This window comes from Carassius gibelio, chromosome B16 (assembly GCF_023724105.1).
Source record: "Carassius gibelio isolate Cgi1373 ecotype wild population from Czech Republic chromosome B16, carGib1.2-hapl.c, whole genome shotgun sequence".
NCBI classification, from domain to species: domain Eukaryota; kingdom Metazoa; phylum Chordata; class Actinopteri; order Cypriniformes; family Cyprinidae; genus Carassius; species Carassius gibelio.
Window position 1 is genome coordinate 31467273 of NC_068411.1, and position 17500 is coordinate 31484772.

General features: G+C 40.1%; 2 protein-coding genes across 10 annotated transcripts in view; one reads left to right on the top strand and one right to left on the bottom strand.

Annotated features, from left to right (window-relative positions):
* LOC127975298 (CREB-regulated transcription coactivator 2) overlaps positions 1-7207 on the bottom strand; it is a 12898-nt gene extending 5691 nt beyond the window's left edge. The window contains exons 1-7 of the mRNA XM_052579232.1: positions 6905-7207; positions 4800-4901; positions 3975-4088; positions 2869-2930; positions 1017-1088; positions 117-202; positions 1-42 (exon numbers count right to left, since the gene is read on the bottom strand). The exon at positions 1-42 is cut by the window's left edge and continues 32 nt beyond it. Of these exons, the coding sequence (XP_052435192.1) occupies positions 1-42; positions 117-202; positions 1017-1088; positions 2869-2930; positions 3975-4088; positions 4800-4901; positions 6905-7177 (751 nt within the window). The 5' untranslated portion in view covers positions 7178-7207. The remainder of the gene's footprint in view (positions 43-116; positions 203-1016; positions 1089-2868; positions 2931-3974; positions 4089-4799; positions 4902-6904) is intronic.
* A 1160-nt stretch (positions 7208-8367) lies between these two features.
* Positions 8368-15979, top strand: clk2b (CDC-like kinase 2b). 9 transcript variants are annotated; one of them, XM_052579261.1, is made up of 14 exons: positions 8368-8528; positions 9689-9795; positions 10519-10696; positions 11914-12004; positions 12087-12153; positions 12257-12373; positions 12688-12854; positions 13207-13301; positions 13800-13929; positions 14014-14096; positions 14870-14884; positions 15053-15132; positions 15212-15302; positions 15459-15979. In XM_052579261.1, the coding sequence occupies exons 2-14, from the start codon at positions 9689-9691 to the stop codon at positions 15630-15632; spliced, it is 1395 nt and encodes a 464-aa protein (XP_052435221.1). In that variant the 5' UTR covers positions 8368-8528; the 3' UTR covers positions 15633-15979. The 9 variants fall into 9 exon arrangements, with proteins under 9 accessions (XP_052435221.1, XP_052435223.1, XP_052435222.1 ...); XM_052579263.1 differs by having other exon boundaries at positions 15462-15979; XM_052579262.1 differs by having other exon boundaries at positions 11917-12004.
* Positions 15980-17500: the final 1521 nt, after the last annotated feature.

Here is a 17500-nt window from a genome sequence, read left to right on the forward strand (position 1 = left end):
CGTCGGGGCTGTTCTCCTCGATGGGAGCAGGATAGGAGAAGACTGCAGGAGGAACAGAGGCTCGTCAGTAGAGACACACACACACACACACACACACACACGAGAGTGTCACTGACCGGTCGGCCGGCGGAGTCCAGCAGAGAACGGGTCTCCAGCCGGAGGATTCATCACACTGGTGTGCAGCGCCGAGTCCGAGTTAGTCCTGCAGACACACACACACACACACACACACACACACACACACATTAACACACGAGACACGCTCAGAGACGTGTGATTTACTGAAGAACCGACCGGCCTACAGACGTCCACATCAGACGCTCAGAACCCGTCACATGACCCTTCAGTCTAGTGCTTTCTGACCGAGAGAGACGAAAATATCACTAAAAATAAATCATAAATCTGGAAAATCAAAAATAAGTATAAAACTTACAAAAAATTTTATCATAAAAATGTTACAAATAAAATAGATTTTTAAAAAAAAACATCAAAATAAAAAGCACTAAAATAAATCAAAGATGTCAAATTAAAATGAATAACAAACATCTAAATAAAACACTTAAAGTAAAAATAACATTATTATTACAAAAATTAGACCTTATAATAAATCATAAAAAACACACAAAAGAAAGCCAATACTAGAAATGAGGTAAATAATTAAAATGTTAATAAAATACATATACTAAAAATGTATTAAATCATAAAGGTTACAATTAAAATAAAATAAAAACATCAAAATAAAAAAGCATTAAAAGAATAAATGAATAACCTAAAAATTATAACAATAACAATTTTCAATTAATATGAATAAATAATTTTACAATAAATAAAAACACAAAATAAAGCACTTACTACAAATGAGATGAATCATTAAAATGCTACATTAAAATAATTAATAATAATAATAATAATAACTGAAAGCTTAAAAAACTGAGTGATGAAATCAGTGATGGTGTCTGAGGATCCAGTGCAGGAGAATGGTCCAGTGCAGAGGTCACTGAGTGTCGTCTGGTCACCTGTTGAGCGCTGTGGTCGGCAGATGCTGGAATATCTGGCTCTTGTCCGTCTCAAAGCTACTGTTCCAGTTCCTTCATGAGCGACAGAGAGACCGCCGTTACTTCCAGAAGAGAAGAAGAGCAAACTCAAGAGAAGAGCAGCTTTACCAAAGAACAGGAGGAGCGGAGGACAGGAAGAGCAGGACGTGTGTGTGTGTGTGTGTGTGTGTGTGTGATCTTCATCATCAGAACACAACGATCGGTCCAGAAGATCAGAACCAGTGAGTAAAGAGACGAGGAACAGAAGAGAAGAGACAATCTCCAGAACAAGAGTCTTCACACACACACACACACCAGAGAGAGAAGAACAGCAGATAGAGGAGAGCGCTTATAGTGCTGACACACACACACACACACACACACACACACACCAGAGAGAGAAGAACAGCAGATAGAGGAGAGCGCTTATAGTGCTGACACACACACACACACACACCAGAGAGAGAAGAACAGCAGATGATAGAAGAGAGAGTGCTTATAGTGCTGACACTGACACACACACACACACACACACACACACCAGAGAGAGAAGAAGAGCAGATAGAGGAGAGCACTTATAGTGCTGACACACACACACACACACACACACACCAGAGAGAGAAGAACAGCAGATGATAGAGGAGAGAGCGCTTATAGTGCTAACACACACACACACACACACACACACACACACACCAGAGAGAGAAGAACAGCAGATGATAGAGGAGAGAGCGCTTATAGTGCTAACACACACACACACACACACACACACACCAGAGAGAGAAGAACAGCAGATAGAGCGCTTATAGTGCTGACACTGACACACACACACACACACACACACACACACCAGAGAGAGAAGAACAGCAGATAGAGCGCTTATAGTGCTGACACACACACACACACACACACACACACACACACACACACCAGAGAGAGAAGAACAGCAGATGATAGAGGAGAGCGCTTATAGTGCTAACACACACACACACACACACACACCAGAGAGAGAAGAACAGCAGATAGAGCGCTTATAGTGCTGACACACACACACACACACACACACACACACACACCAGAGAGAGAAGAAGAGCAGATAGAGGAGAGCACTTATAGTGCTGACACACACACACACACACACACACCAGAGAGAGAAGAACAGCAGATGATAGAGGAGAGCGCTTATAGTGCTGACACACACACACACACACACACACACACACACACCAGAGAGAGAAGAACAGCAGATAGAGGAGAGAGCGCTTATAGTGCTAACACACACACACACACACGCACACACACACACACGTGACTGCTGTGAGATCTGAGTGAGTTACATTACAAGCAGCAGAATCTCATCATAGAAATATCAGCATCTCTCTCAATAAACCGGAGCTCCATATTCTCACGATATCAGAAGGAGCTGAAGTAGATTATACCAAACATAAAACATACACAAACTGTTTTCAAGATTTAAACAAATATTCTGTCTTTTAAGGCACAGGTTTAACAAATAATTATATTTCAAAGGAAGAGCAGATTCAGAACATTATTTCCTGTTGCTTTAAAGGGTTAATCGAATTGAAATGAACTTAAACGAATTAATTTACTGGTGTTAGTTTCATTCTAAAACTCGTTTATATTTGTTTGCTTATATAAACTACTATAAACTATTATAATATTACACTGTAAGATATTAAAATAATGATAGAATTTAACTATAAAATTACAAAACTAACGTATGTGTGTACATCCTGTTTTTTATTTTTGTGTCCAAATGTTAATACGGCAGAATGAAGAGTTTTCATGGTTTATATTTGACATGAATCGTTACCTTCTCCAGCTGGGGTCAGGGGGCGGAGACAGATACACTGAGCTGCTGTGAGAGCTGTCCGTCTGAGGTCAGAGGTCAAGGTCATGATAACTCCAGACTACATCAGCTAAGGCTATAACTCATTTCATTTTTCTTCATTAGATGTAATACCTTGTGGGCACTGTCTATGTTTCATTAATACGTTCCTAAGAAAAGCCATGATTTCACTGAAATAATCAAACTACTTCTTAACTCATGGCCATGTAATGTGTTTACCACAGCTAGAGACGAGAAAACAACGATTGAAAGTGAACGACAATAAAATAAACCTGTGACATTAGAGAGAGACGGCGAAGATTTGGGAAAAGAAACAATCAATATCATCCCTCCTTTCAAGCATTTCAAGCTCCAAAATAATCCAATTGGAATATTATTAATGTGATGCCCAAAATACACTGTGGGGAACACTAATGTATAAAACAATCCCTGTCATAACCTGCAGATGGCAGCAGAGGAGCACTCATTTATACCTTTTCCTTTATATTTTTAAATTATAAAATAACGGTTATAAAATATCAAACAATCAAGAAATCAGATTTTGGCTCTATTTTCTATATGAAGTAAGAAAAGTCACAAAGTGCTTTGTGTTCACAATCAAGTCATCGGTCAGTTATATTATATTGCATATGTTAATACATTTTTAGTGCTTTACTGTCAAATGTGTATAAACATGAAATAACAAGCAATTAAAGTAATTGCACTTAATAATGCCAATCAATAGTAACGTTTAACCAGCAAGGCTTTAAAGCAGATGCAAACACTGCACTTCTGTGGATACGTGTATTAATACAGCGACGCCAGAACTGTAACTGAGAGAGTGTGTGCTGGAACACAATACTACCATATTCCTTCAAAAGCAGATCGCGGAGACATTTTATCATCCACAATCAAACATCGTCATATCACACACATTAATGATCAAATCATTTGTCAGGAATACAGTTCAACGTTTGCATTACAGGCTTATTTCAGGTGTGCCTCTACATTTTCTGCCTGTGCTCCTAAATATTTTCAGTCAGGCCTGAGACACCTGTGCCGCTGCGGAGAGACTGAGACAGGAAGGATACTTGTCTTCTGTAGGGTCTGCTGGGAGAGACGAAGCGCCGCTCTCTGTGAACACGCTCCACCAGACCATGATGCCGTGTGGAGCGACTGGAGTCCAGCGGAGAGTGATACGAGCCCTACACACACACACACACACACACACTCAGTTTAACATCAGCTGCTTTCAATGCATCTAATGCGCTCTCACACACTCCCTCTAAAAAAACACCATCTCACACACAAACACACACACTCCCTCTAATACACTCTCTCTCTCACACACACACACACACTCCCTCTAATACACTCTCTCTCTCACACACACACACACACTCCCTCTAATACACTCTCTCTCTCACACACACATACACACACACTCCCTCTAATACACACCATCTCACACACACACACACACTCTCACACTCCCTCTCACACACAATTTCTCTTACACACTCTCTTTCTCACACACACTCTCTTTCTCACACACACTCTCTCTCTCACACACACTCTCTCTCTCACACACACTCTCTCTCTCACACACACTCTCTCTCTCACACACACTCTCTCTCTCACACACACTCCCTCACACACACACACTCCCTCACACACACACACTCCCTCACACTCTCTCTCACTCACACTCCCTCACACACACACACTCCCTCACACACACACACTCTCACACACATACATTCCCTCAAATACACACTCTGACATATACACTCCCTCACACACACACTCCCTCACACACACTCTGACATATACACTCTCACACACACTCTCTCACACTCCCTCTAATACACACTCTCTCACACTCCCTCTAATGACACACACACACACACACACACCTGCAGGTCCGAGGCACTTCTGCCGATCTGGTTGACGTTAGGCAGAGATCCACCATAATACGAGCCCTGATTTCGAGCCAAACGGACCTTCTGCGCCTGAATCTGAAACACAAGATGAGAAACCAGTCAAATAAAAGCTCAAATCAAGCTAAAAACATGTCAAATAAAACAAATATATATATTTTTTTAATTCTTCAAATTTAACAAAAATTTCTTAAACCTTAAAAATAAAGTCTAAATAAATAAAAAACATCAAAACAGGTGAATCATGAACCTAAATCTGAAAAATTAAAAAAATAATCTATAAAATAAAACACTAAGTTATTAAACAATAAAATATAAATATGTAAATTCATTTTAATTTTACAACAATAATAAATCAATATAAAATGCTAGCTAAAAAATATAAAAATATTTTTTTTTACACTGAAATACAATTTTGAAATAAAAATAAAAATAAGTGTCCAAAATATTAAAAAAATGAAAATTAATTTAACTAATAAAAATAAAATAAACTAAATAACAAACTATTTCTAAAATGTTTTAAATCATTGTCAAATAAAAATAATTCTAAAATAAAAATCAATCCAATTAAAACACAGAATACAAAGTCATTAAATCATACATTTACACAAATATTAAAAAAAATGAAGAAATAAATAATCCACTGACTTAAAAATAAATCTTTTTTGTTTTTGTTTATCTACATGTCATTTGTTCATTAACTGACAGAGAACCATAAACACATATGAATGTGCTGTTATAGTATTGAAATATTACATTAAAATCTCTTAATATTTGAACTTCAGGAGGCTCGGCTGACAGAATCATGTTTGGGAATCTCTGCACTAATGGATCTCTATCGTGTGCATAACGAGTTCACATCTGATTAATCTACATGTGCTGCTGAGAGCTGAGGTCATGATGAATATACACTACATGAAAAACTGTTTACATGCAAACCACAACTCATTCTGGAAGAGTCAGAGTGTGTTTCAGGGTCAGAGGTCACGCTGAACCACTCTGACCTTTTAAAGTTACAGGAATAAAGAATTTAACTGTCCACATCAAAATACATTTTACAAAAATGATTGTATACACATAGAAAGCACATTGGATGCAAGTAAAGTGTATACTTTTAAAGTTTCAAATGAGTTTGGGGAGAATAAAATGTGTGTGAAAATGATACAACAATTCAACACTGTTCAACACATTGTTTTGGTGATTTAAAACCCTTGACCCAAATATTAATCTAATGATAGGATGCTAATGGAAACAAATTCATGTTATAATTTAAGTTTTAGTATGTGGTTTACTTTGATTTTTTTTTAAAACACTAAATCATTATCAAATCATAAGATGCTAAATTAATGAATGAATAAAATGAATATAATAAGTAGATACAATTAAATGTAAACAATGTCACTAATTGAGAGTCAGTTATTAAAAGTGTTGAATCATCTAAAGTGACCAGGACTGGTGATGCGAGTAAGGGTCAAGGTTTGAGCCCAGGTCAGACTGACATGATCTTAACTAACCAGATCTGACATTAGTTAACTAGTTATCACTCATCAGCACCGCATCCACACACACACACACACACACACACACACACACACACACACACCAAGGTACAAGTCTCAAAACACCACGGTAACGTTCATTCTGGCCGCGTTTAGCGAGTGACAGCACATAAAACACACCAGACTGACAGAATGGGCTTCACATGTGATGTTTGAGACGGATACAGCGAGAATAACTGCAGAATATCGTTTGATATCATATGAGTAAAGTGTGAAGGGCTAATGCTAATCTGCTGCTAACCGCTTCCTGTCAGAGAAACTGATCAAACTCACAGAGGAATTAAACCTGTTTTACTGTCGTTTAACGTCAGGGTGCCTCTAAAAACATCTCTCGTGTAATTCAAGTGTCTCTAACGTTTCTCGAGGATTCCGTTTTCACGATCTCCGCGTTATTTTCGTTAGCTTCCGTTAGCTAGTGCGCTACTACTTGCTCGCGCGCGCCGAGAGAAAAACACGGATTTAACTATTTCCCGTGGGAAACCCGTTCCCGTTCCCGTTCCCGTGTGTGTGTATGTGTATTACCCGGGTGGAGGTGAGGTCCATCATGACCTCCTGGAACGCCGCGGTCTCCTCCGCCTGTCTCTGTGTGTGAAGCGCGATCTTCTCGCTGAACTTTCGCGGGTTTGAGGCTCCGGGCGCGGGAACAGAGCCGCCGTGATTCGGTCCCGGAGCCGGTCCACACGCAGCTCCCGCGGAGGACATGATGAGCGGAACACCGAGCTCACGCACACAGACACCGGAGAACCGAGCGAGCGGAGAAACAACACACACCGACAGAGAGAGAGACACGGACATGAGCCCTCTAGGGGCACAAGCGAGACTTACACACACACACACACACACACACACACACACAAATACACACATGGGAAGATATACACACATAATAAAAACATATAAAATAAAAGTTATTGTTTACATAATATATGAATGTGTATGTGTGCTGTGTAGATTTATTATGTATTTATAAATACAAACATATGCCTGTATATATTTAGGAAAAGCTTTATGTTAAATATATGTACATATATATATATAATATATGAATATAAATATATGAATGTTTATGCATTTAAATCAAATTCTAATAATAATATTCTAATGATAATTTAAATCATCAAATTTTAATCATGTTTTATTATTGGATAAGAAAGTGCGCGCGAGTCGGAGCTCTCCGCCGGAAGTTGTGCGCGGGAGTTTCCGGTGCTACAATATATTCAGTTCCTGAAATATTTGGTTCCACTGGGATGCGCTTACGTGAATATTCATGAGGAGAGCTCATCGTGGGCGGGGCCTTCAAACACAGGCGAGTGGAACAGTCATTACAGTAAAACATATTGGAATAAATATTTTATTAGTATAACTGTTTAATTGACCATTGATCCCATGATTTTTCTTCACTTAACATTCTCGTCTTTACAGATAAATATGAATAATACTTGCACTTTTAAGACACTTTTTTTCTTACTATAAAATAATTTTCCATTTAATGAATGCATTGATAAATAGCCTACAGTTGAAAAAAAAGTCCTAATTTGAGCAACATTCTAAAGCATTGCAACAGAATACAACAGTTAATGCAAATTAAGCTTAACATTTATAATAACCTGTGATAAAGACATGTATGATGATCATCTGAGTGTAGAGTATGATTTAAAGACTATTTTTATAATATACAGACAACATTGGGAGACACAGTATAAAAACACAACAATATATTAGTAAATATTTATTTTTATACATGAAATCAGTCATCTCAGTCATTCATGAGAAACTCATATTTCTACTGTCTCATATTTGTCTCATATTTATTTTCTGAATGTCAACAAGTATTCGAGGAGAAATTCAGAGAAATAATCGTTCAGGTAAACAGAGTACTGAGAAACACATCTAACAGAAACACTTATTTTTGTCATAGAATTAGTTTAAGTTCAAAGCTGCCTGATATAATCCACAAGACAGAACGCGATCTGACGCGCGCCTGAAGGCCCCGCCCACCACGAGCTCTCCTCATGAATATTCAGGTAAGCGCCTCTCAGAGGAACCAAATAGTTCCGGATTTGGATGTATTGTAACACCGAAGCGCTAAAATAACGACAGAACGGATTTTCTGTGGGACAAACGCACGGGCGTCGTGGCTCAAGCGGTAAATTTCTTGTTTATATCGCTGATACGGTCGCTGTGACAGATTCAGGGCTCAGACTGCGGTGTGTGTGAGAGTGTGTGTTTGTGTGCGTGTGAGAGTGTCTGTATGTGTGTGTATGTGTGTGCGAGCTCCATGCTAACCGCTAACCGCTTACTAACAATTCTGAGGAGAAATACACCATTACTCACAAACACATTCTCCTAACGTTACTCATAACAATATAAACACGAGTCACACACACACACACACAGATGAGTTGTTATCTGATAGATTATAAACTGACAGAAGTAAACAGGAGTAGCTGACGATCATCATATTGCTTCTGTCGTTTCTTTGTTTTCTTTTGATGTTTTAGCTGTTCTTGCTTTAATCATAATTTACTCAAACCTGGTGACTTATTAATTAATCAAATAAAGCTCGTTTTATTTAACCCTGGGTCGCATACTGTATTAAAACCGAATACTTTATAAATAATGCCAACGTTATTAAGTCCCGCCCTTTTCTCAAAACGGGCTCTCATAAAGTCAGTCATATGTGAAGTGTGACTCAGAAAAACGTTTTCAAATCTTAATGAATATGAGTTAGTTATTTGTAACTTCATTAAAGTTTAGGATTAATTCAGTTATTGAAATCATGGCAAATGTCAGTTACTGGATGTTTATACGACAATATGCATTTTTATAAATTTATTTTAGTTTTATATATCTATAAACTTGCCCCTTTTAGACTTGCACCACTGATCTATATATATATATATATATAATTATTTTTATTATAGATCAGTGACTTGCACTCTATTCATTTACTAACTGCTTGTTTTAAAAAAAAACACAAAAAACTCTAGCTTCTCTATTCTTTTTGTATTCTGTCTGTTTTCTTTTTATTTCTTATACAATTAACAAAATCAAAAAAAGTCCTAACACTAGCTTGTGATATTCTTTTTCTGTTCTGTTTTCTTTTCATTTTTTATATAATAAAAGAAGCGTCTGCTAAATGTAAATATACACAATCTGTTGATTACCTTTGATTAGTTTTTGTTTGTAATTAAAGATGTGCATGAAATATAAGTCCTGTGTTTGTTAGATGCATTGATACATGTCTGAAAGTAAGAGGCAGTGGCTGATTTGTGAGTTTTGTAGTAAAGTGTGTGTGGTCTGCAGATGCCCAGATCTCGGCGGTTCCCGTCGTACGACAGACGCCTGCGCAGACGCTCCTCCTCGTCCAGACACAGACGCAGACGCAGGAGACCGAGACAGCGCTCCAGGAGGTACATCTACACCCTTCACTTCACAACCACAGAGGAATATCTCTAATACAGACATCAGCATCTGTTTACTTCAGATGAGCTTCTGAGCACAGTTCTAGTGGCAGGGTTATAGTTTACAAATAATACATCTTTAAAAAAAAAATGCTTAAATGTTAACAAAAAAAACACAATTATTATTAAGTGAGTTGCCATAACACCATTTCTCGTTTTCTTTTAACTTAAAATACTTAAATAACTAAAACTAATAAATAAAAATTACACCACAAAAAAAATTACTAAAATGAAAATAACAGTGAAAATAAAGAGTAATATAATAATGTCTTGATTTTTTTGTACAATGTTGCAGCCAGATGTCAAAAAGTGTTTGTTTGTTTTGGATATATAAGGTAATACAAATATATTTTAAAGTATTTACCAAAAAAAAAAAAAAAAGCTTATCTTCGTATTTTTGTCTTGTTTCTATTCAAAATATAAAAAAAAAATTAAATTAAGAGATTAGAAAAAAAGAGATAAGATGTTTAGTCGTGTTTGCAGGGGAAAAAACTAAATGAAGAGACGTTTTATCACCCGACCTGCAGATAATTGCTCTCGTATTAAGCCAAATGCACTTAATTGAGTTTCCTCTGGAGGAAAGGCTGAATCTCTTCTTGTTTTGCTCATGGAGTGCGTCTCAGTGAGTTGTTGTCGATCTCACAGCAGTGTTGTGTTGTGTTGTGTGTGCAGCTGTGAGGAGCACCAGAGGAACGAGACGCTCACAGACAGCTTCTTCAGACATGACTTCTGTGTGGATCAGAGGAGCCGACGCCGCAGAACCAGAACCAGATCCAGAAGCAGATCCAGAACCAGATCCAGAACTAGAACCAGGACCCGCTCGTACAGCCAGAGCCGCTCCTCATCACCTGTGAGTGTCAACCATCTTTAACCAAACCGACCAAAGATGCTTTATGTTTAATTTGTGTTTGTGTGTGTGTGTGTGTGTTTGCTGTGGTCTGTGTGTGTGTTTGCTGTGGTGTGTGTGTGTGTGTAATGAGATCTTGGTCTTGGCTCTTCAGACTCATCTATTGGGGTCTCAGGATTTCCCCAGGGGCCCGTGAGGAGCGTTTAAAATTAGCCTGAGTCTCATCTCTCTCTCTCTGTCTCTCACACACACACACACACACACACACACACAGTCTCTCTGTCCTCAAGACTTCCTCCTGTTCCCGCTCTGTCTCCTGTCTCTGGTGTAGATGTGTGTGTTTTACAGTGGTTATGGGTAAAACAGGGTTGTACTCTGTGCTCAAGATCTTCTTGGACTGCGTCTGTGTGTGTGTGAGTATCCTTCAGCTCCGTCCGTGTGTGTGTAACTCGTTCTGGCTGCTCAAGTTTCTCCAGCAGTGAGCAGATCTGATCAGATCCTCATTAGTGATGCCCTCGAGGGTGAACATGACTAAACTAAATGATTTCACTGTTTCCTGATCACATCTGTGTTAGGCTCTCATTATTAGGAGGAACTGTATATGAGCCAGCAGAGCTCTGTGTGTGTGTGTGTGTGTGTGTGTGTGTGTGTCTGACCTCGTTCTCGAGTGTCTGCTGGGCTGCTTGTGTTTGTGTGTTGGTCTGGAGTCACTGTGTTCTTGATTAAGACAGACGAGGTGTCCAATTAAAGAGAAACACACCGCTTCATGATCTCAGACGCGTCTCTCAGCTCTTAATAAATACTCCGTGATAAAGGTTTCGACTCTAGAAGCATAATGCTGCTAATATTAAAGTATAACTCCTGACTTCTGTTCTGGGTCAGATCAACCAAATATCAGAAACCTTCTTAAAAAGTTGGAAAAGAATGAAAAACATAAATCGTGACTAAAGCCAAAATATTAAATGTCATAAATGTATATTTCCTGAGTAACCCAGTATTTTTAGAGTAGAGTCAGAATGAGATGCGTTAAAGTTTTTCTCAATATTTAGATGTTTTTGCTCCCTCAGATTCCAGATTTATAATAGTTGTATCTCAGACAAATATTGTCCTCCTCACAAACCACACATCACTGGAGAGATGATTTCTTCAGCTTCTGATGATCAGGCTGCTCTGGTGATGTTTGAAGGGTCAAAGGTTACTCTGTTTGTGTCTCTCGTCAGCAGAGTAACGGTCGTGTGAGAGCGTGGGCCGTTAAAGACGACGAGGAGGGTCATCTGATCTACCGGACAGGAGACGTGCTGCAGGACAGATGTGTGTACAGCTGCACTCTACATTCAGTGTGTGTGTGTGTGTGTGTGTGTGTGTGTGTGTGACGCTTGTGCTTCCTGTGCAGATGAGATCGTGGGGACGCTTGGGGAGGGGACCTTTGGGAAAGTGGTGGAGTGTATCGACCATCACAGGTGAGTCTCTCTCACACACACACACACACACACACCAGGCTGTTCTCTGCTGATTGTCACGGGTGTTTCACTGTGTGTGTGTGTGTGTGTGTGTGTGTTACAGGGGAGGCTCTCGCATCGCTCTGAAGATCATCAAGAACGTGGAAAAATACAAAGAAGCAGCTCGTCTGGAGATCAACGTCCTGGAGAAAATCAACCAGAAAGATCCAGAAAACAAGAAGTGAGTGTGATTATTACTGGAGCTCTGTGATCCAACCCCATGTGCTTCACACACACTCACACACACACACAAAATACTGAGTTGTGCTTGTTCCTCGACTCATGATTGAGTCGGATGTCAATGCTACAGTTCGAGTGATGTCTTTATTGTTATGATAGTTTCTTTCCCATTGAAATGCACGAAGGCAACACGGTGTGAAGGGTTTTCAGCTTTTCCCAGAAGATGATGACAAACAACACATTAGATATGTGTATATATACATATGTGTGTATGATCTGGATGGGCAGCAGTAATGAGAGTGGTGTGTGTCTCAGTCTGTGTGTGCAGATGCTGGACTGGTTCGACTATCACGGTCACATGTGCATCAGCTTTGAGCTGTTAGCTCTCAGTACCTTCGACTTCATGAAGGAGAACCATTATCTGCCCTACTCCATCAGTCAGGTGCGACACATGGCCTACCAGATCTGCCTCGCCGTCAAGTGTGAGTTCACACGCACACACACACATCACACGCACACACACACACTTCTACGTGACCCTGGACCTCAAAACCAGTCATTAGGGGGAGTTTTTTGAAATTGAGATTTACACATCATCTAAAAGCTGAATAGATTAGCTAAGAAATGTACTAAATATCTTGATGGAACATGATCTTTTCTTAATATCCGAATGATTGTTGTCATAATAGAGAGCTGTATAAGTGTGACCCACACAGTGTATTGTTGTCTGCTGTAAATATCTCTGAGCTCCTGATGACTGCTGTGCTGCAGGACACTGATGAGAATCAAAGCTCATGCTGAGTCATTTGTGATTATGGTCTGTTTCTCTGACAGTTCTCCATGACAACAGGCTGACACACACAGACCTCAAGCCAGAGAACATCCTGTTTGTGAGCTCTGACTACACGGTCACCTACAACACAGAGAAGGTGAGACATGCACTGATTCTGTCTTTTAAAGTCATTCAACTCTGATTTCAGATCCTGGATCTTTAATTACATTCACAGAAAGGACGGAGGCTGTAAATTAGTGCTTTCAAACGATAAATTGTGATTAAATCAAAGATAAAAGTTTTTGTTTTGATAAATGATGCGTGTGTCGTGTGTTTATCTTTTGTGTATATAGTTAGACACACACAGTATATATTTTTTAAATATCTTCATGTATATATTTATAGTCAATATATTTTAATTGTGAAGATAGACACAGAGGAATGATATCACTGATATCAGAGCATGAATGATAAAATCACTGACAGCCAATCAGAATCCATCCTCTCTCTCTCTCTCTCTGAGCCAATCAGAATCCATCCTGCTGTAAAGAGCTTGAGCATTTAAAGTAGCAGGCGACAAAACAGCAGTGTGTTTAGTCAGTTAGTGTTAGTTAGATAAGTGTCTTCTCTCTGTGTGTGTGTGTGTGTGTGTCAGAAGCGGGACGAGCGCTGTGTGCTGGACACTGCTGTGAGGCTGGTGGATTTCGGCAGCGCCACGTTTGACCACGAGCATCACAGCACCATCGTTTCCACCCGACACTACAGAGCGCCGGAGGTGATTCTGGGTAAGAGAGCGTGTGTGTGTGTGTGTGTGTGTGTGTGTGTGTGTGAGAGAGAGAGAGAGTGATCCTCTACCTGTGTTTCTGTAGAGCTGGGCTGGAGTCAGCCGTGTGACGTCTGGAGTATCGGCTGTATTCTGTTCGAGTTCTACCGTGGATACACACTCTTCCAGGTGTGTGTTTGACTGCGACCGAGAGTGTGTGTTCAGCTCGTCTGCCTTATTTATGAGCATCAGCAGGATTTCACAACAGTTGTGATGCCCAATCATTCTGTGGAAACGGTGATACATTCACAGATCAAAAAGAACAGCTTTTATTTGAAGTAGAGATACATTTTTTTAACATTATAAAATGTCACTTTTGAGCAGCTTAATGCATCATTGATGGATCTGGGTTTCCGCAGGGTCTTAAGTTGTACAAGAAAGTCTTAATTATTTTCAAGAGGTTTTATATTTGGGAACCGAAAGACCAGAATTGTGATATGGCTGAATGTGACGATTAAACTCCAAAAGGCTGTGATTTCATTAAATAAACATCTGTAAGCATCCTCTTTGGCGTGAGGAAGCTGTATGGTATTAATATGGTATTCATTTTGTTTGTGCAGGTGTTAAAAAAGGTCTTAAAGTTTTACATTTGAGCTTAAAAATCCTGCGGAAAGCCTGTGGATAAAAGTATTAATTTCTGTTAGACGCACTCACACCCCAAACATTGAATGGAAACGGATCAGAAATATTGAGCAGCACAACTGTGTTCAACACTGATAATAATCAGAAATGTTTCTTGAGCAGTAAATCATCATATTATTCTGATTTCTGAAGATCATGTGACACTGAAGACTGGAGGAATGATGCTGAAAATACAGAAATAAATTACACTTTAACAGAATCACACAGAAAACAGATATTTCTACTAATATTTCACTGTTTCTACTGTATTTTTTGATCAGATAAATGCAGCGCTGGTGAGCAGAAGACACTTCAAAAACATCAGTTATTCAGAACCTTTGATCAGTAGTGTATATTAAACACAATCCATCTCTGCTGATGCTCATGAATATAAACATCACTGTTCCTCAATCAGATCCACACGTGTTCTTCTGTGCGTGTGTGTGTGTGTGTGTGTGTGTTAGACTCATGATAACAGGGAGCATCTGGCCATGATGGAGCGAGTACATGGACCTGTTCCTTCCAGAATGATCCGGAAAACGAGGTCAGGAAACACCGAGCGTTGTTTAATGTTGTCAGTGTGAATGAGTCCAGTGTGAGAATGACTTGACCTCTGCACTCAGGAAGCAGAAGTACTTCTACAGAGGTCGTCTGGACTGGGACGAGAGCACGTCTGCGGGACGATACGTGCGAGAGAACTGCAGACCTCTGAGAGTGAGTCACACTTTACCCAGAAGATCGTTTCAGATGTGACCGTGATATTTCAGGAGTGATGATAACGTCTCATCTCTAGCTTGTGTTGTTGTGGATGACTGTAATAAAGCGCTCTCTCTCTCTCTCTCTCTCTCTCTCTCTCTCTCTCTCTGTCAGAAGTATGTGATGTGTGAAACAGAGGAGCATCATCTCTTCTTCGATCTGTTGGAGGGTTTGTTGGAATTCGAGCCGGATCGGCGCTTGTCTCTCTCCGCTGCGCTGCGTCATCCCTTCTTCAATCCCGTCCGAGACCCTGAACACTTCAGTGGCGCCCGTGACATCAGCCGGTGACCTCTGACCTGTGCTTCCACTCCACTAGGGTCTGGTTCTGATCCACACGAGCAGGTCATTCAGTCTCATGAGTTTGTCTTGAAGAAGTCTCTGCTCACTGCTGATTGGTGGAGACATGACAGCCAATAGAATTAGACTGACACCTTCACATCCTCCCTGATTGGTCAGTGCTCGTTTGACGGACAGCTCAAGGTTGTTTTGGGATCATCACAGGATTCAAGTATTGCACAGTTCTCAGCTGATGAACACTTTTCAGTATTTATTTTATGACTCGAGTTGTTTTGTATGAGATGAATATCCTTGTTTCTATAGTCCATGTTGTCTGTAATAAAACATGCTTCATATCATCTGAGCGAGCGGAAGTGTGTGTGTGTGTGTGTGTGTGTGTGTGTGTGTGTGTGTGTGTGTGTGTGTGTGTGTGTGGACTCGAGGATGCAGGTAAGTTCCCCGCAGGGTGGATGTTATTGAGGGTAGTGTGGTGAAAGGGCGTTGGTGCTCGGCTGATGGGCATGACTCGGTCGATCCGCTGTAGATGAAGTGACCCCAACTAAGCAAGCCAGAGGCGACAGCGGCAAGGAACCGAAACTCCATCGGTGACAGAATGGAGAAAAAAACCTTGGGAGAAACCAGGCTCAGTTGGGGGTCAGTTCTCCTCTGACCAGACGAAACCAGTAGTTCAATTCCAGGCTGCAGCAAAGTCAGATTGTGCAGAAGAATCATCTGTTTCCTGTGGTCTTGTCCTGGTGCTCCTCTGAGACAAGGTCTTTACAGGGGATCTGTATCTGGGCTCTAGTTGTCCTGGTCTCCGCTGTCTTTCAGGGATGTAGAGGTCCTTTCTAGGTGCTGATCCACCATCTGGTCTGGATACGTACTGGATCCGGGTGACTGCAGTGACCCTCTGATCTGGACACAGACTGGATCTGGAGGCTACGGTGACCTCGGAACAAGAGAGAAACAGACAAATATTAGCGTAGATGCCATTCTTCTAATGATGTAGCAAGTACTAGAGACACTAGAGAGGAGGAACAGCTCCTGGGCAATGGCCTTCATGATGGCTTTACGGAGGGGGGTGGCCTCAGGGTAGCGGGTGACATAATCCACGATGACGAAAATGCTCAACACGTTATACTTTCACTGAAACTAGCAAACGATCTCGGCGTCAGTGCGGAAAGTGAGGAACTAACTGATGTCTGTTGGGCAGGCGTGGCAGAACCGTCGGAGTTCGCCCTCTAGGCCCGGCCGGTGGAATCAGTCGTGGAGCCGCTGGATCGTGTTCTGTGCGTGGGCTATTCCTATCACCGCTACCACAGCGATGGTAATAATATTTCAACACTTTAATGGTTTATGGTCACATGACATGGAGCAAGAAATATTTTATGGTAACACTTTCCAGAAAGGTTCCATTTATCGACTAATAATAGTTCATAGTTAACAACTTAACCAGGACTGAAAAATGATTAATCTTAGTTCAGAATTTCTACATTTACTAATACGTTAAATTCAAAGACTATCTGGTAATATGATTTAATTTTATCTGAGCTAGCAAGAGCCAACAGTCAACAGCTGCATTTTATTAACTAATAAACTGTTACCAATATTATTTGTTAATGGATTAACTAATGTAACCTCACTGGTTAAAGTATTACCATTTTGATTTTAAAATGAGTTATTTTAAGGGTTTAATTATTATTTTTCATCAATTGGTGGTGTCCCTCACCCTCCACCCCTTTGATATAATTACACAGATGTTGATTTAGCAGCACAGATGTGAAGCTGTGTGTTGTGAGAGAGAAACTCGAGGTGTGTGTCAACCTTTATTTTTATAGTGTTTTTACAGTACAGGTCTTTTTATAGATTCTTGAACTTGG